We start from the raw sequence: 20,044 nt of genomic DNA, 5'->3' as shown, positions 1-20,044 counted from the left end.
TTGGCTTTACCTCCATTTCTTCAGAATCTCCAGTTTTCTTATTTCTGAACATAGGTGAGAGTAGGCTTTAGAATGAAATCTTTTGGGCGAGTTACTTGACCTCAGCAAGCCAAAAAGAAGGGAGGTAGTGGATCCCTCATGGCAGCTGGGAGGTCCCACTGTAAACATAATAGGCACCAGTGTCCCTCCAGATGTGAGGCCCCCATAAAATGTTAGTTTCCCTTCTTCTTCCTCTGTAAGCCCGTCAGCTCACTTTGGGATGAATACACATCCTTTCTTCCTGTCTTCTCAGATCTAAGAGTTGAACCCACCAACTGGAAAGACAGTCCCTGCTGATTCCTTGGGAAGGCTCTAGCCAGCACTTGGCCATACTGTTGTTCGCAGGACCGCCAATGGCTGCTTAGCCCAACCACTTTTCTCCAAACAGAAATGATGTTTCTCCTCTTTTAAGGAGATTGAGTCCCCAGTAGTAATCTGCTTGAAGAGTCTTACAGCGTGACAGTCATAAAGTCACTGTGTGCAGAACACCATGTGGGAAAAGGGGAAGGAAGAGTTTTGGCACTAGAAGGCAGTGGGAGTATTCCAAGGTGGGAAGCAAAGCCGGTGAAGCAGAGGTGGCTGGAAACTGGCTGTCTGAGCTACATAGAAACGTGTTCCGAGGTTTATCCTGGCCTTCAATAGAGGTGCGGGGGGGGGGGGGGGGGGAGGAGGAGGAGGAAGAGTTAAAGAAGAAAATAAGATGGGACTAGAAGCAGTCCATGTGGCCAAGTGACCCACCAAAGTGAAACATTCCTTAGCTAGAGTTTGTCTTTTGGTAAAAGACATGGTCAATAGACATAGTACCAGGGGAAGCAGATAATAAGGCAGCAGGGTGTGTGTTTGTCTTCAGGAAATTGCTGAGCAGATGGAATCCTCTGACCTGTTCTATCTCCAAAGTACAGACTGCTCTCTATATGCTGAGCAAAGCAGCTGGAGCTCACAACTCTTGTCATTCTTGGCAAAAGCAGACTGCCATTCTGGGCACTTGAGGGCCTTGCCTGCCCATACCCCCGTTAGACTGATGGCAAAACAGCAGATGGTATTGTATAGCACCGAGGACCAGGTCCCAGAGAATCCCCTCTGCTTGTTCTGTGGTCAGGGAGACCACAAGTGTGCTAGTGAAGCGCCCATCCTGCCAGAGGATGACCTGGGATCAATGTTGCCCAAACATGCCCTAAGGAACTGCTACAAGATTTGTTTGTGCTTTGTGGTGGGGATAGAAAGAAAGGCCCCTCTTTTCAGCTGTTCTCTCAATTTCTAGGAAAGCTTAGTGATCGACCGACCTCGCGTGAGAAAACAGACCAAACACTACAACTCATTTGAAGAGGATGAGCTCATGGAATTTTCAGAGTTGGACAGTGACTCAGATGAAAGGCCCACGAGATCGAGGCGGCTCAATGACAAAGCCAGGCGCTACCTCCGAGCCGAGTGCTTCCGGGTGGAGAAAAACCTGCTCATCTTTGGGTGGGTATCGGCTTAGAGGTGGTAGTAGGGGCAGTGTTGGGGAGGGGGCTGTTTTCCCACTCTTGTTTCTCAGTCTCTGAAATCTGCACAGTGCATCTCACCAGTCCCACTGGAGTGAATGGAGCTGATGAGATATGCTGGAGCAAGAGAGCTGGCTTTCTGTCAGATCCCCTGTTGCTGTGTGCTCTGCAGAAATAGCATAGAGGTGCCACGATTTTTTTCACATGCTGTAACAGCAACTGTCAGATGCTAATTTGCTGCCTGGTACCAATTTCCTGCCTTTTCCCCCCAAGGATGTAGGAGTAGTCAGTGCAACAGATGTTGCTATCAAGGCATGATTTGTGTAGCACTCTGGCTGTGGTCGAAATTGAAGGCTCAGCTTCCGAGCTTACCATTTCTTTTGAATACTGCAGCTGGAGTCTTTCAATCCAGTCTTATTCTTGGCTCACAATAGTTTCAATCCAGACTTACTCTTTTTTTTTGAGGGGAGGGGGTCCGGTCGTGGGGCCTGAACTCTGGGCTTGTGTGCTGTCCCAGACTTATTCTTAGTTCTGTAGTCCATCCCTTCTTAGCAATCTAAATAATCCTATGTCTGATGGCCCAATGACATTTGATTTGCTGCAGTCATGTGCCCACCCCTCAAAAGCCTTCCAGGACGAAAATCTCAGTGCATCAATAGACCAGTAGAGAACAAGGAACACCTTGGTTCCTGTTGCCTGCTTTGGGGTGGGTTTGCCATGGCCCCCCCTTCCAATGCCTTTCTGTATTCTCACCATCAGCTGGGGCCGGTGGAAGGACATCCTGACTCACGGGCGATTCAAGTGGCATCTGAATGAGAAGGACATGGAGATGATTTGCCGGGCCCTGCTGGTGTACTGTGTCAAGCATTATAAGGGGGATGAGAAAATCAAGAGTTTCATTTGGGAGCTGATCACCCCTTCCAAAGATGGGCAGGCCCAGACCCTCCAGAACCACTCAGGTGAGAGGTGGAAGGCTGGGCCCGAGGCACGAGCTGCCCTGTCCTCTCATCCCCGCTCCTGTGTGGGTCTGCATTGCTGTGCTTTGGGGGACTCCTCTTTCTTAGACACATTTCTTAGACACATTTCTGGTGGCGATACTCTCAGTTGTCCCTCTGGATCCTACAACATGACCTTGCTAACCTGGTTTAGGGACAGTTGGGACCTCGCAGTTTTCCACATGCTGTCCTGTCTACTTCCCTGAAAGAACCTCACAGGGTTCTTTCCTTGAGCTGGTACTTCACAACTTGTGCTCTGTGACTTATCTTTTGTGTTTTGCTGTTTTGTCTCTGTCCCAGTCCCACTTCTGTCAGACTTTGCTGTGTATGATGAACCTCACCTTCAAGTTTCTAATCACATCTTCCTTCTCCCCTTGCTAAATTGGAAGATCACAAAGGACACAGACTATGTTCCATTTTTCTTGCTTTTCCCAGGATACTCACTGAATCTTACCGACTGACAAAAGTGTACTGGGGATGACTGAGTAGGGGAACTCACTACTTATGATATAAGCAGTGGGGCCTGTCATCCAGCACCCACTGTGCCTGACCCAGCTTTTCTTTGAAACCCTTGCCTGGCTTTTAGTTAATACCTGTGTTGAAGTTTCCTTGGTTCATCCTCATGTTGACACTCTGCTTCTGTTCCAGGGTTGTCTGCCCCGGTTCCCAGAGGGAGGAAAGGGAAGAAGACAAAGAACCAACTACTGCTCCCAGAATTAAAGAATGCGGACTGGCTAGCCACCTGTAATCCTGAGGTGGTCTTACATGATGATGGCTACAAGAAACATCTCAAACAGCACTGCAACAAGTGAGTGCTCCTCTCTCATCTCTTGGGGACAACCGTGTGCAGACCATCCAGGCCTTTGAGAGAATGCCATGTGGAGACCCTTTCATGTTCCATAGTACTAACCATGCAGAGTCTAAAAAGACAGGATGTGTATCTGTGGTCCCAGCTGGTCAGAATTCATTTATACCCCAGCACTGGTGGCTTATACCTTTAATCCTAGCTACTCAGGATTACAGTTTAAAGCCAACCCAGGCAGAAAAGTCCACAAATGAGCTGGCTACCAGTTGCTCATGCCTGTAAACCTGCCTACTCAGGAAGCTGAGATCAAGAAGCTGAGGGCTGTGGTTGGAAGCCAGCATGGGCAAGAAAGTCTGTGAAACTCTTTCTCTCCAATTAAACAGAAAAAGAGCCAGAAGTGGAACTGTAGCTCAGGTAGTGGAGTGCTACCCTTGAGCATAAAAGCTCAGGCATAGCAGCCAGCCCCACAGTACCAGCCCCAGGACTGGTACAAAAAAAAAAAAGCCTCAAGTGGTAAACTTGAGAGAAAAAGCTAAGTGCAAGAGTATGATGCCCTGAGGTCAAGCTTCATTTTAGCCACTCACTGGTACTGGTGACTCATGTCTGCAATGGTAGCTGTTTGAGAGGCAGAGATCTGAAGACTACAGTTTGAGACCAGACAGAAAAGTTCATGAGATTCTTCACCTCCAATTAACCAGTAAAAAGTCAGAAATGGTGTTGTGGCTTAAGTGGTAGAGCACAAACCTTGAGAAAAAAATGCCAAGCATGAGCCCTAAGCCTAGAGTTCAAGTAACAGTACTGGCACCAAAAAAAAATTTTTTTAGAAATAAAATTTCATGGTATATGAGTGAAAAATGTTTAAAGGAACCACTGTTTATCATTACTAGAAGCCAGCATCTAGTAAACCGAGGTTATTGTGACCATGTAGAGGGGGCAAGTACTCTTTGGAAGATTAGGTAGAGAGCTCTCTGTTCCTGCTCTCCTCCATCCCCAGTGGTTCCCAGTCATCAATCAGGAGACCAAGGAGATGGTGTTGTCCTGATAAGATCAGCATGTTTGCCATATCACCTGCCATTGGTCCTCTGTGTTTTGTTTTTCTGGTACATCATACCACTAACTCCATGGGAATGCCCATAATTTTCCTGTCTCAATTGAGAAGTATGTTCACAAGGAGTCACGGGATTTATTGTTTGCATTAACATAGTCACTTTTTATAGAGTCCTCTTGAGAGTCCGGATGCTGTACTACCTAAAAGCTGAAATACTGGGAGAAGCAGCTGATAAAGCATTTGAGGGAACTCCTGCCAGGTAAAATACATCAGCCTTACCTCTCAGTGTTAAGGAATTGGTATAAAGTGCCAGTGGGTGTGGTGACTCACACCTGTAATCGTAGCTAACTTGGAAGGCGAGCAAAACAGCAAGACCCTGTCTTCACAATGTAGAAGTTGAGCATGGTGGTATAAATGGGATCATGGTTCACACCAGCCCAAACATAAAAGAAAGATCCTATTTGAAAAGTAACTAAAAGTGGAAAAAGTATCACCTTGGCACAGTGGACAACACATCAAGCTCATAATAGTAAATTAAGGGCTTGGTGATGTGACTTCATTGGTAATAATGCCAGCATTGCCAAAAAAATAGCCACAGGTCTGTGCTTCAGGAGGCCCGTGTTTTTTTACCCCAACCAGCTGCCTGGGACAGAGGGAGGGAGGGAAAGAAAGCCTAATGGAAGAAAGAAACCATCTAAGACTGGGAAGTCAGGAGGTGGTGGCTCATGCCTGTAATCCTAGCTACTCAGAAGACTGAGAGCTGAGGATCATGGTTTGAAGCCAGCTGGGGCAGGAGAGTCCCCAAGACTCTTTATCTCCAATAAACTACTCAAAAAAAGCTGAAAGTGGCTCTGTGGCTCCAGTGATAGAGTGCTAGCCCTGAGCACAGAGAAGCTCAAGGACAACACCCAGGCCCTAAGTTCAAGCCCCAGGACCAGCAAAAAAAAGACTTTGAGGAGAGGAGTGGGAAGGAGGAGCCATCCAGATAGATATTCCCTCCTCTAAACCAAACCTTCAAAGAGCAAGAACTTCTCAGATGAATGAAGGCAGTGAGCTATGCTATGTGCCCCCGGCAGGAGGACAGAAGCTGGGAGAAAGGCTTGATGGAACAGGCCTTCATCCTTGTACGGGCAGGTTATATTCATACAGGATCAGTTTTGTCCCCTGAAAGGCCCTCTTTATATCTCTCATTGTACCAGTGCAGACCTTGTTCTCAAGTTGAACTTGAGATCTCTTTATGTTGGGGCACACATGATTTGGGCACTATTTAAGTATTCATATATGTGTTAAGTATTCGTATATACAAATTCAACCATTTGGGAAAAATTCTGCCTTCAGATAATTATATATCAATTGCTTTTGCTGTGGTTCTTGACTTAAGACATATATCAGACGAGCCTTATACATATAGATCCCAGCACCACTGACAGTAGATTCTCCAGAGGGTACTTCAAGACATGACATCCTTTGTTTAGTCTAAAGTGGAGCCTGGAAATAAGGAGATATGCTTAAGATAGCTCGCAGTGTAATTCTAACAAAGCCCTGTTGAGAAACCTGGACCTCAGTGTTGTGAATCCTTCTTTGTTACTTCATCATCACCGCATGCAGTTGGGCGTGTGGCTTAATACCAAAGTTGGGCTCTTCCATTGTTTGTGTCTAAGTCTTGCCTTTTCCTTCCATAGGGAGCTGGATGTACCTCTGCCTGACATAGACTATGTGGAGATCCCAGTGGATTGGTGGGATGCTGAGGCTGATAAGTCCCTTCTCATTGGTGTGTTCAAGCATGGTAGGTGTTTCAGGAATGCTTTTTATTCTTGATCAGTTCCCCCAGGAAAGACGAATCAGGCAGTCTTTGACTAAACTTCACAGTCCAACCCATTAAGGAAGTAGAGCCTCAATCACCTCTCCCCACCTGATCTTGACCCAATGAATGTGTGACTTGCAACAGTACGGTGAATATATTGAGAAACTTCAGAAGAGCAGCTGTGATCCCAAAGAGCTCACTTGGTATTTATCTTCCTCTCTTGTTTGTTTGTTTGGTGTGGGACTGTCTCCTCATTCAGTCTTAATGGTCCTGGTATCTGGCACATAGTAGAAACCCACTGTTTTTTGAGTGAAGGAGTAAATAAATGAGGAAAAGTGCTAGGCTTTAGCATTTCATATGTTTGCAGAGTTCCATTGTCTTCAGTGGTATAAAAAAGCTAAGCATAGATGTTACGGTCAGTCGTTTTTCTTTCTTAAAAATTTTTAAAAATGCCTTTCTTAAAAATGTTAGCCTGTAGCTGGGTACCAGTGGCTCACGCCTGTAATCCTAGCTACTCAGGAAGGAGGCTGAGATCTGAGGATCGCAGATCAAAGCCAGCCCAGGCAGGAAAGTCCATGAGACTCTTGTCTCCAACTAACTATCAGAAAACTGGAAGTGGCACTGTGGCTCAAGGGTTAGAGTGCTCAGGTTAGACAGCACCCAGGCCCAGAATTCAAGCCCCACAACCAACATACAAACACACACACACACACACACACACACACAAAGCCTGCAGATTAGAGGAGACTGAGAAGTTTTGGAACAGATTCTATTTCTAGGGAACTATAGTCTCATGAGAGACTTCCAGTAATCAAATCATCAATATAAGACATAAGTGGACAGAAGAGCTCACAAGGCCCTGCACTTTCTCATGCCCTCACAGGGCAGCACCTGTTATGGATGTAGCAAGGGAGTCACATTGAATTCAAAGATCGAGTACCTATAGTTCCCTGAAGAAAAGAGAGGCACCAGGTGCTGCATCAGCAGTGGTAGGAGAACAAAAACTAAGGTAGGAAAGTACGATACTCAACCAAGTAAGATCAGGTATGTTCCTAGCAACTAGACTGGTTATTTACATTCTGTTCTTCCTTCACCAGTGAGGGAGATATCTGTACATACTATAGCAGTAGAGATTGATTTGTTTGCCAAGAGAAACTGAAAGATTTTTGATGATCATAAAGCATCCTCCAAGATGTTTGTTGTGACAGTAGATTTGGGTCTTGTACATGACCAAATCTTGTCTCCTTACAAGGTTATATATTCAATATACATTCATCATTAAATTAAAAATACTTGTCACTGTTATCCTCCCTTTTGAAGTCTGTCTTCTGGATCAAAATTCTTCTTCACTTGATTTTTTTTGTTGTTGTTGTTGGTCGTGGGGCCTGAACTCTGGGCCTGGGTGCTGTCCCTGAGCTCTTCAGCTCAAGGCAAGCACTCTACTACTTGAGCCACAGTACCACTTCCTTTCAGTTGATTTTGAGGGTGTAGTGAGGAGCAGTTCCACAGCTCTGGCCAGTGTGCGTTAAAGTTTCTTACTGAGTTGATGAATACAGAAGAAATAGGTCCATTTTAACCTAATAAGCAGCATATTAGTCCTCTTGATATTTCAGCCCTCCTTCTATCATCTTGTTCAGCTTCTCTTGTGTGTGGGGTACACTTGGACTGTAAGCAAACAGGCCCATTTGGAGCATAATAATGTTTCTGAAGTTGAGGATTGGAGAACTTGTAAATGCAACTTCTATAATTCCCCTTGCTAGCCAAAAGCAGAAAACCAGTGCTAATTGTATCTGGCCTCTGCCTCTTCACAGACACTGAGTATTTACATGAGCTTTCAATTTTAGTCCTTCACTGCTCAGAAGTGTCAGCTTTTTTTCCCACATCTTTCCTGGTTAGCAAGTCTCATTGGATCTCATTAATTGCATATAAGCATTTTTTTGTGTTGCTTGTGTTTTATTTTTTTACTTAATAAGGGAAAACAAAATGACTGTATGAGACCCAAGATGGATTTGGTGAGTTCTGACATAATTGCTGATGTGTCTCATTGCTTGCTCAGGTTATGAGAGATATAATGCCATGCGAGCAGACCCAGCACTCTGCTTCCTGGATAAAGTTGGGATGCCAGATGAGAAGTCTCTTTCTGCAGAGCAGGGCGTCACAGATGGAACCTCAGATATTCCTGAAAGGTAAGAAGCCACATAGGCCAACGCTTTTATAACATACCATGCCACCAACCTATTACATATATGTCCAGTATTCTTAAGGGAATCTGGTATCTCCCTAAAGTATCTGCTTCCCGATTGCCACTTTGGGTCTACCCTGCTATGCTTCACACCAGCTCTCCTCAGGCAATTCAGACCCCTTTTACCTGGCAGAAAGCTAAGAAGAGAAAATAGCAAGAAATAGCAAGTTCAGGCTTCTTGATCTTGAAGTTCTTCAGCTAAAATGCCAGTATGACTTAAGATGGTGTTGTCAATGAGTAAGGTAAACTGAGCCGCTGTTTGATAGTTGTGGCTTCTCATCCTGTCCCAGGGTGCACAAGTGTGTGGAAGCATCACATTGCACAAGTTTTATTTCCTGTTAGCATAACTCCAAATTGAATAAATTCTCAAGAAAGCTGATAGTTCCCCCAAATATACTTGTTTTTGGAAGAGAGAGCTTGTGTTTAGGAAGCTTTTGGTCTAATATTCTCCACATAAGTAGCAGATTCTACTTCACATTGCCCAGGGCTGTGGTCAGGCTTGGCCCCTAACCATCTGCTCAAACCAGGGAAAGCCTGTAATGCCTGGTGATGTTCTTTGCTCTAGCGGCATTTCTTGTGGCAGATAATAAAAATGTATTCTGGGAGATATTAACAAAGGGCCCAGATGGCAAGAGATACTGATGTAGGTTCACATTCTAGAAAAACATTCCTAGGTAAGGTGACGGAATGTGACTTAAAGCCCTTTTATTTTGTGTGGGGTAGCTTTCAGGTTAAGAATTGATGGTAGAAGATTGTCCTACATCCCAAACCTGAGCGGAAAAGACAAAAATATTTGGGACAGGAATATTTCAAAGTCAGTTTTTAAATGAATTATGAACAACATTTAATGAATGCCACTTGTGTCTGATGGCAGGGGGCAAAATGCTCTTCCTTCCCAGCCATGAGGCAGCGCTTCCTCCCAAGAAAGTGCGTGTGCCAGACACCGGTGATTTTGTGGGATGATTCGCTCTACCATAGTCTGGGCTTGGTATCCTCTGGCCTTACACTATCCCTACAACCTTCATTCTAGAGTCTTTTGTCAGACAGCTCTTAGTGGCAGAAACTACCCCTGGTTTTTTCTTGTTTGTTGTTGTTTTCTGATTGCACAGCCAGCCTCTAGCAGACCCTGAGGCTGGAGCACAAGGCTCTAACAGGCATTCTTGGCCATAGAAAGGCTCTAACAGGCATTCTTGGCCATAGAAATGATGACATAGTCTGGTGGTTGTTTCTCTCATTCTGTCTCTTGAGCTCTCCCAAAAGGAAGAGGAAAACAAAGCTTTTGCCACTTGAGAAAGAGACCTACTAATACTCTACAGTGTCTGGGGGCGGGCATGCAGGGAAGTCTTCAAGGACCCTGGCAGCAGAATAACAAGTGGTATGTGATTACTTTTATGTAGAGGCAGCCCCGATAAAGAAGACAATGCTGAGGACAAATTAGATAGCCTCCAGAAGCAAACGGTAAGTCAAAAGTGCTGTGTTACCAAGAGCCAGAGGCCTGTAACTCTAGCTACTCAAGAGGCTGAGATCTGAGGATCATGGTTCAAAACCAGCCCGGGCAGGAAAGTCTGCGAAACTCTTCGAAACTCTTATGTCCAACTAACCACCAGAAAACCGGACATGGCACTATGGCTCAAAGTGGTAGAAACTAGGGACAGAACACACACACACACACACACACACACACACACACACACACACACACACACACACACACACACACACACACACACACACACACACACACACACACACACACACACACACACACACACACACACACACACACACACACACACACACACACACACACACACACACACACACACACACACACGCACACACACGCACACACACACGCACACACACGCGCACACACACGCGCACACACACGCGCACGCACACACACACACACACACACACTCCCTGCCTGCCTCCCTCCTTCCCTCCCTCCCTCCCTCCCGAGAAGACCCTCATCCTGGCAGTGGTGGTGTTGGGAACTTTGATTGCATTGCTGCAGATACACTTTTATGATTTCCCCAATAATGTGGAAATTTCAAACACACAAATTGCATTGTATTTTTATTTGGGTATCTAGAGATTTTTTTTTGATGCAGTGGTAAAATATGAAAGATTCTGTGTATGCTTTATCTATTTCTCCCACAGTCACACCTTGCAAAATTATAGTATCACAACCAAGACACAGATGTTGACAGAATCAAGAGACACAGACCACAGAATGTTTCTATAACTTCATCCACTTCTCCTCTACTTTCACTCCCCATTTAGTCCCTGGAAACCATTCATCTCTTCATAATGTCTATAATTTATCATTGTAAAGAATGTTCTGTGGGTGGACTCATATATTATATAACTTTTGAAGATTGGCTTTTTCATTCAGCCTAATTCTCTAAAGATTCATTCAGTTATTCTCAGTACTGGCCGTACTTCATTCCTTCTTACTGCCATGTAGTATCCCATGTAGTATGTATGAACCACAGTTTGCTCCTTCATCCACTCAATGACATTTGGGTTATTTATTTACAGGTTTTGACCATGTAAGAATAAGTCTTCTCTAAATGTTTGCATGGTGATATTTGTGTGAGCACACATTTTCAATTTTCTGGAATAAATGCCAAAAAATATTATTATTGGATAATACAGTAGTTACACATTTCTACTTTTTAAGCAACTGCCAGACTTTTTCAGAGTGACTGTACCATTTTGTATTCCCACAGACAGAGGGTGGATGATCTGCCTTCTCCACATCCTCCATGCAGCATTTGATATTGTCACTGTTTGATTTAAGCCATTCTGATAAGGGTAATGATACCTTGTTGTGGTTTCAGTTTGTATTTCCTCAAGGACTAATGATATTGGACATCATTTTATGTGTTTAATTGACACCTTTATGACCTATTTAGCAAAAGGGGCTTTTTTCAAATCTAATATTTTGTTTTAGAGAATTCTTTGAAAGTCCAGATACTACTCTTTTGTCAGAAAGGTACTTTGCAAATATTCTCACCCACATTATAATTCATCATTTTGTCCTATTCACATTGTCTTTGGCAGAGTAACAGTTTTACTTCTGAGAAGTCAGCTTATCAACTTTTGCTTCTCAGAGTTCTCCTTATGTCAATTCTGAATTCCTGCCTATCTCATTGCCTTCGGGGTCTAAAAATTGTATAGTTTTACAGTTGTTTGTGGTCCCTTTAGACTAATTTGTATGTAAATGAAGAGAAAAAAAAAGATCTATTTTTGTTTGTTTGTTTTGTTGAGACAGGGTCTCTTTCATTATGTAGTCCAAGCTGGCCTCAAGTTCAGGATCCTCCTTTCGGAGCTTCATGAGTGATGAGCTTACAGGCATAGTCTGCCACTCCCACCTTAAGTATTTTTTTTTCTTTTTAACCTATTCATATTTCATTCTTCTAGAACCATTTGTTTAAATCTTTCCTTCCTTAAATTGCCTTTATGCCATATGGGGGAAAAAAATTGAGTATATTTCTGTGGCTCTATTTCTGGGTTCTGGGTTCTGTCCAACTGATGTACTTGTCTCTTCCTTTGCCAATAGTATACAATCTGGATTGCTTTAGCTGCGTCATGAGCCTTAAATTGTGCAGACTGATACCTCCCACTTCATTCTTCTTTTAAATTGCTTTAGCTTTTCTTGTTCCTTTATCTTTCTCTATGAACTTTGGAATAAAATTGTCTGTATCAGCAGAAAGTCTTGCTGGAATTTCATAGGAATTGCGTTGAATTCTTGTTTTGAAAATTGACATCTTCACCATATTGTGTTTAGTTGTATTACATCGTGCTATACATTTCTACTTTTTTAACCTATTTTTCATCAGCATCCTGTACTTTTTAGCATTCAAGTTCTATGCATGTTTGTTAACTTACATTTTAGTATTTCATTTTCTTTGGAATGTTGTAACTCCTGTTGTATTTTCAACTTCGTTGTCCCCTGTATTTCTTGCTGGTACACAGAAAACAAGGTAACGGATCTCTTTGTCTTACGTCCTACAACCTCACCAGACTCAACTTTTTACTTCTAGGAGCTTTTTTTTCTCAGGTTTCTTGGGATTTCCCTTGTCAGCACCACATCATCTACACATAGGAAAGTTTTAATTTTTCCTTTCTGATCTGCATAATTTTTATTTCTTTTCATTCCCTTACTCCACCGGCAAAAATTGTATCCCTATATGAATGAGAGCAGTGGAATGGACATCCCTTGCCTTGTTCCTGATATGGAAGAAAGATAGTCTTCTACAGTCAAGTATAATGTTAACTGCTGGGCACTGGTGGTTCATGCCTGTAATCCTAGCTACTCAAGAGGCTAAGATCTGAGGATTGTAGTTCAAAGATAGCCCCACCAGGAAAGTCTGTGAAATTCTTATCCAATGAACTTCCAGAGTCAAGAGTGGAGCTGTGGCTCAAGTAGAAAAACATTATCCTTGAGCAAAAAAGCTAAGGGACAGCACCCAGGTCCTGAATTCAGGACTGGCACCAACAAAAAATAAAATTTTATTCATATATTTATATGAATATATAGTGTTAGCTGTTAGTATCTTTAATAGATCTTTATGAAAGGTATGGATACTGTACATCCTTCAGTATCTAGCTTGAGTCAGCTTTTACACATCTTTCTTCCTCGCTCCTATCTGGTAGAGTTGGCAACTCTTGTGTTTCTAGTATGTTACAGAGCACATATCTTGCTCTTTGACCTGTTTATTCATTGTCTTTTACAACCACCAGACAGGGCTCCAGATGATAAGGATTTTATGTTTTTCACTATATTCATCACTCATTGTTTGGCTGGCTATAGCATCATCTGGGGTTTTGGAAGAACATAGAAGAAGGTCTCTGTGTCTTCAGTTCTCACCCAGTCTGCACTGTCACTGTTACCACCTCTCCCATGTCAGAACCAGATAGGGGAGGCAATCAGGCCTGGAAGGGAGCCACAAGCAAGGGAGTCTGGGCCTTCTAAGATAAGGACAATGGAGCCTTGCACTAGAGCGGAGAAGTAATGTGTGGAATGAAGGTACTTTTAGTTATGGATAGTGCTTTGAAGTCAGCACAGTATTTCTTCACCATCAGCACAGAGTACAGGACAATTGAGAGTTCATGAGTGAGATCTTCAGGGTTTAAATTTCATCTTCAGGATTAAAAAGTATAAGCTTGAATGATATTATCAGCCTCCTTTTCCATATTTTCCTCCATTTCCTCCTCTCTAGAATGGATTATTAAAATGAATACGTGAGAAATGTGTTTAAAGTCCTGAGCCACAAGAGATGTGGCTCCTGCTTAGCAAGCTTGAACCCTTGAGTTTACACCAAACCTGCCCTCCCCCCCGAAAAAGACCCGGATAAAATACTGAGTATAGTACCCAGCAACTTACCTGGACTCAATGCACTTACATGTCATTAGTGCCACAATCTAGCTATCATTTGAAATCTTCCTTACAGCACAAATTGAGTGATGAGCTGATAATGGGATCGTGTATCAGTATTTTCTCCATCCCCACTACCATGTGATAGGCATTTGCTTTGCACCAGCATTTGATTAAATTCATGCTCCACAATTGCCCTTCTTTGCAAAAGAAGAAATGAGTTTGAGAGATGGGAATGCTGTCCCCAAGTCCAGAATGCAGACAAGGAGTCTCCAAACCACATGTGTCCACAGGATGGAGAACTTGTGTGTTACGTCCAGTCTGGTGTGTCTTTGGGAGTTGACATTCTGCTGTCAGCACTCTTGGTCCCTTGTTCTGAAATGATTTCTAAGAGGAGTGTTTATTCTTGGTGACTTAAATAAGCAGAAATGGAGGCAGAACTTCCTAGACTATGCAGTTGAGCTGCAGGGCCTTGTCAGCTTCCGTGTGTGGGACTGTCACTGCCCTAGCACATCACATACTCACACTAAACTGGCTGTTAACTAAGTCATGACATCTTTCTTACTTTGGCAACTGACAAGCCAGGGCTTCTTCATTGTCATTTCTAGAAAGGAGAAATAACCCCCAGAGAGAACAAGCCACGGGAAGGGGCTCTTGTTAATACTTTTTAAAGCTTTCCATGCTTGAGAACTTGCTGAGGCTGTTTGTGTTTCCTGTCTGTTGAGTGGACTGGACACCACGCCAGGCTAGGAGCCTGCTCCGTGGGTCTGGGATATGAGGATGCACCCATGTGTTCTGATAAACAACATCATCCTGGGGTCTACCAAGGCTTTATAGGCTGTGGAACATTTCTGACCTAGATGTGTTTATACTTGAGAATTTCAGCATTCGGAGGATTGATCCTACAGTTACTCTGTGAATGTCCAAAAAGGTTCTCTCTAGAAGAGTAATGTATAAGGCATAGTGGGGCAGTTTTGCTTTTGTTTATCTGCCTACATAATAGAAAGGATGATATGGCACACTTAAGTGTTACTTCAAAATGGTCTAAAAATTGGATTCCATGGGTCGTGCCTATAATCCTAGCTACTCATGAGGCAGAGATCAGGAGGATTGTGGTTGGAGCCTACCCCTGGCAAAAAGTTGATGAGATCCCCATCTTAACAGAAAAAGCTGGACATGCTGGTGCAAACCTGTCATCCAAGCTACAGCAAAAAGTGATAGGAGGATCATTGTCCAGGCCAGCTTAGATGGAAAAAAAAAAAATGAGGCTCTGTCTCAGAAATAACCAGAAAAAAATATGGCTAGGAATGTGACTCCAGTGGTAGAACACATGCCCAACAAGTATGAGCACTGAGTTTAGACCCCACTACTGCCACATAAAGACCATTCGATTTAAGTAAGCTGGTCCTTGATGATTTGTGCCTGTGATCCCAGCTGCACCAGCAGGAGGATTGTATTCTAAGGCCAGCTCAGCCCAAGGAAAAATTACATGACCCTGACGCAAAAAGGAAAAAAGGTTGTGATCATGGTTCAAGTGGTAGAATGCCTGCCTAACAAACATGGAGCCCTGAGTTCAAAACTCCAGTACCACTTAAAAGTAAGTCATCCTGGGTTTTCCATGCAGGAAACAGTTCTGGCCTGGAGAAAGGAGATTGATAAGTGCTTCCCAGCTCTGAATACCCTTCCACTCTCCAAAGACTTGCATCTAGGACCCTCTTGCTGCCACTTTTTAGATCACTTGGCTCTCAAATCAGGCTGTCTGGTCTGAAGCCCATCTCCACCACTTGTTGGCCATGTTAGTATTACTAAGCCTTGTTTTGTACTTCTGTAAGATGGGGGTAGTAATAGTTTCTAACTCTTGATATGGGTCAGGTAACTAAACTAGATAAGCCATATAAAGAGTTTTATTCTTTTTTCCTGCTTAGAGCTTTCTTTTTCAGGTCCTAGAAGCTAAAGGTTTGTTGGATTTTGACTATCACCTATAGGTATCTGTCCATTTCTATTCTATCAGGTGCTGCATACCTCTTGGCCAGGGGACGGCAAGCACTTTCAGCAAAGCACCAGATAATAACTATATACATGTGCTCTCTGTCTTATGTTCTTCTTTCTCTTTAGTACCCAGAATCATAAGAACCTTTTTTTTTTTTTTTGGTCATGGGAGCTGAACTCTGGGCCTGGGTGCTGTCCCTCAGCTCTTTAGCTCAAGACTAGCATTCTACCACTTGAGCCACAGTGCCACTCCTGGCTTTTTTCTGCTTATGTGGTCCTGAGGAATTGAACCTAGAGCCTCATGCATGCAAGGCAAGCACTCTACCACTGAACCAACCTCCCAGCCCAGAATCATTCTTAATTTGAGGGTCACACAGAAATGAATACAGTCCCCAGTTCACTGAATGCAGGCCTCTTGTTCTCTGCTCTCACATGGCAAAGTCTTGAGTCCTGAGGTTTCTCTGTGCCATCAAAAAATGGCAAAAGATGTTAGTTGGGATAATGTAAGTTTCAGTGTTAAAACAGAGTCCTGTTGAAAACATGATTTCTTTTCCACCTGCACATTTCCACAGGTGCCGTGTGTGTGTGTGCGTGCGCGCGCGTGTGTGTGTGCGCGTGTGTGTGTGTGTCTGTGTCTTTTAAAGTGCCATTCCTGAGACCAAGACAGAGCTTATAAAGGAATCCGTTAGCGCTGGTTTGACAAGTACACCAACTTGGACAAGCTCCATGCCTACGATCTTACTCCAGATTCAGCTGGAGCTTGATGTCATAATTTTAATTTTAAATTCCTGGGGTTTTGCACCATCAGGTCTGTCTGCAACAGTCATGTTTTGTGAAAATAGTGTCTGTTGCTGTGAAGTAAGCTAACCATAATGAACATGAGCCTGACACTCCTTTGCAGCAAAAAAAAAAAAGACAAAAATACAGGCACAGTCTTTGTGAAATGACAGTATTAAATTGCAAGTGACAGTGATAAAGCAAATATTTAAATTCACAGCTAAAATACTGCTTGTAGATATAATTGCCAGGGAAAGTATGCCAGTTCCTTATTGCTTAAGCTGATTCTTATTGGGAGACGGAGGGGAGGGAGAACTAGAGGAAGAGACTTCAAACAAACTTCTTTCTGGCTCCTTTAAATCTGTGCATAAGTATACTATGCATATCCGGTACCAACTCAGTCTCACAGACATGAGTAGACAGGGATATATTTCTTCTGTGCCTGCTTATTTCTTCCACATAGGGTTTCTCAGAGATGCTTTCTTCTAAGCTGCAGTTTTGCTGATGGAATGGCTTCCTTTATCCTTAGGAGAGTCCTGGTGATGGAGGCGGTGATGGCATTTTTGGTGAAAAAAAGGATGACAGCCGGGCAGGTGAGACTGTGTCCTTCTGAAGGCAAAGAAAAGTAAGGTCCCAGTATGTAGTCATCCTGGAGTTTATGTGTAATAAAAATGCCAATTATTTTTTAAGAAGAAACTTTAAAAACGAAGTAAGTTGACCCTTATTCAACTCCACTGAAGTCTTACACGGCTGTGGCTTCCTCTGCCTGACATTGAAATGCAAGTTGAAATTAAGCTAGGTTGGAGAGATTAAAAAGGAATTATGATGCCAGGTGCCGGTGGCTCTCGCCTGTAATCCTGTAATCCTATCTACTCAGGAGGCTGAGATCTGAGGATCTCGGTTCAAAGCCAGCTCGGGCAGGAAAGTCCATGAAACTCTTATCTCCAATAAACCACCAGAAATCCGGAAGTGGCGCTATAGCTCAAGTGGTAGAGCACTAGTGAAAGAGCTGAGGGACAGTTCTCAGGCACAGAGTTCAAGCCCCATGATCAAAAAAAAAAAAGGAATTATGATTTCATTGAGAAAAATTACGATGATCTTAAGAAAGGTAACAACCGAGGTAGTCTGTTGATTGTGCATTCATACTTATCAGGGGCTTTGGAAGGGCCAAACTATACAGAAGCCAGGAGTCTGTATGGGGAAGGCTGCAGAGTTCACTCATTCCTATGCTGTAGAGCAGTTCTGTCCCCCAGAAAAGGATATGTTTATTCGAGAAAGTGCCATCCACAACATAACGCTGATTCTAAAGCAAAATCACAGCCCTTCCTGACATGCCTACCTTCTGGGCTGTTGTTTAATTGGTAATGATCAAGTTGTTGGGTCAGCCTTGTTTTTAACAAAAGGGACTTAAGGAAAGTCCAGTTGTTCTTGTCTTAGTTCTGTTTGTAAATACTAATGTCTTCACTGATGTTTGAAGCCCAGGATGGCTCTGACCCAGACAAATCACCGTGGCCGGTCTCATCTGCTCTTACGGCTCGTCTCCGGCGTCTGGTCACTATTTATCAGCGTTGCAACCGCAAGGAACTCTGCAGACCTGAAATCCTGGGACCAGGTAACCAAGGATACTGGGTTCAAGAGGAGATGTTTAGGAGAACATCAGAAATGGATCTCATCAGCAAAGAAGCCCAGAAGAGGTAAAAGAGGGAAAGTAGCTGGAGGGAAGGTGTTTGTGTTCTCCTGTGAAGTTAGATTGTTTCCAGAATCCATAAATGGTGATAATGTTATCCTAAAGACTAGGGAGTCTCATGAGACCTAGATACCCTCTGGACACAATTCCCAGAATTTTATAACTCTCTCTAAGTCAGGCCCTGGCACCGATGATATGATTTAAAAATACTACTCTGGCTTATGTCAGGCCATTTCAAACACCCTCATTCATCAACGAAAGGAATTAAAGCTGTCTTATTATAGCTACAAGTCTTTATCAAGCCTTTGAGAGCAATAAATGCCATAAAGTACAAGCCCAAAGGAAGGTATAAATTGTCAGTTGCTTGCTTGTCTGAGAATTAAGCTAAAAAGACTACTACAGGCCAGCATAAGCTGAACAGATCATCAAAACTACAGTTCTTTGAGTCTTTATAACTCTGTCCTTCTGATGAAGCATCAGTGAATTAAATGAACACCACATAGCATATCCAATTACTTCTTTGTACTCCCTCTGGCTTTATGAAATTTGGTAATTCAGGCGAAATATATCTCCCATCTGATATGGCTGCAAAGAAAAACTTCTTCCTGCTTCTCATTCTTCCATTGACCCCCTCACCACAGTCCCCTATTCCTAGCTGGGGAAGAGAACACCAGGCCCAGGAACCTCCTTGTAAACACTATGGTGGCATGTTCCACTCTAAGTCATTATCTCAGTTCCGTACAGTGTACACTAGAGGAAAAGCTTTCTGTCCCAGAGAAGACAGTTGACATGGACAGCCCACCTACATAAAACCAGAGAGCTATGAGAGGAGTTGTGGTGTGTATGCTGAGATAGTCCTTTCCTTTGGACTCCAGTCTCCTGATGAGATGAAGAGGTTGGATTAAATTGTCTGGAAGGTTCCTCCTGTGCTGTGAGGGTGGGGGCAGGATAATTAAGAATATATGTTTTTTAATCCTGACTTCTATAAGTGAAGTTAACTAGATAACTTGTAAAAGTAGTTATTTCTAGAGTCAACAAACGGTCTGCACACATGTAGATGGGGGGGATCAGTATAGAGGAAAGAGCTGAAGATCTGAATGAATAGTCCCTCTTTGAGAGTACAGTGATTTTTTTTAATAGGTTCTCTTAGCCCAATTAAAATTAAGTAAAAATAGACAAAATAGTTCTACTTGCTTCCTTGATTTCATGAATATGTACTCAAAAAGTGGTTGTTGCCTTTCTATTGAAAAGCAAAAGAAATATAAGCTATGCATAATAGCATACATCTGTAGAGGCTGTGTCAGAGGATTGTGTCAGGAGACTCTCAAAAAAGAAAAACAGGAGGCTGGAAGTGTAGCTCAGGTGGTGGAATACCTACCTAGCAGTTACAAAGCCTTGAGCTCAATCCCCAGTAAGAAAAGAAAAGAAAAAGTAGGCATGGTGGTTCAAACCTATAATCCTAACTACATGGAGGCCACATTCAGGGGCTCAGAGTTCAAGGCCAACCCAGCCTCAGCCGTCTGCCCCCCCATCATAACCCAGTGGTTGAGGCAGCAGCATACATCTATCATCCTAGCAACACAAGGAAACATAAACAGGAGGACCGTAGTCCAGGCCAGCCCAGGCATAGAAATAAGATGCTACATCAAAAATGACAAACACATGCAAAAAAAAAAATGACAAACACAAGAGGGCTAACGGTGTAAGTGGTAGTACTCCTGCCTACCAAACATGAGGTCCAGAATTCACCACCACTGCCCTGAAAACAAAGGAGAAAAGTCCATTCAC

General features: G+C 43.3%; 1 protein-coding gene across 4 annotated transcripts in view; it reads left to right on the top strand.

The window, feature by feature from the left end:
• The window catches only part of Chd6 (chromodomain helicase DNA binding protein 6), a 147,986-nt gene that overhangs the window by 109,251 nt on the left and 18,691 nt on the right, over nt 1-20,044 (top strand). For all 4 annotated transcript variants that reach the window (XM_069989769.1, XM_069989770.1, XM_069989767.1 and 1 more), the window contains exons 21-29: nt 1,301-1,503; nt 2,283-2,482; nt 3,167-3,326; nt 4,541-4,630; nt 6,054-6,157; nt 8,232-8,361; nt 9,815-9,875; nt 17,099-17,162; nt 18,047-18,263. In XM_069989769.1, the coding sequence (XP_069845870.1) occupies nt 1,301-1,503; nt 2,283-2,482; nt 3,167-3,326; nt 4,541-4,630; nt 6,054-6,157; nt 8,232-8,361; nt 9,815-9,875; nt 17,099-17,162; nt 18,047-18,263 (1,229 nt within the window). The remainder of the gene's footprint in view (nt 1-1,300; nt 1,504-2,282; nt 2,483-3,166; nt 3,327-4,540; nt 4,631-6,053; nt 6,158-8,231; nt 8,362-9,814; nt 9,876-17,098; nt 17,163-18,046; nt 18,264-20,044) is intronic.

Source organism: Dipodomys merriami, unplaced genomic scaffold (genome assembly GCF_024711535.1).
Source record: "Dipodomys merriami isolate MVZ:Mamm:240054 unplaced genomic scaffold, mDipMer1.0.p SCAF_39, whole genome shotgun sequence".
NCBI lineage: Eukaryota > Metazoa > Chordata > Mammalia > Rodentia > Heteromyidae > Dipodomys > Dipodomys merriami.
Note: the sequence above shows the minus strand (reverse complement) of the source record. Positions and strands in the feature narration are given on the sequence as shown.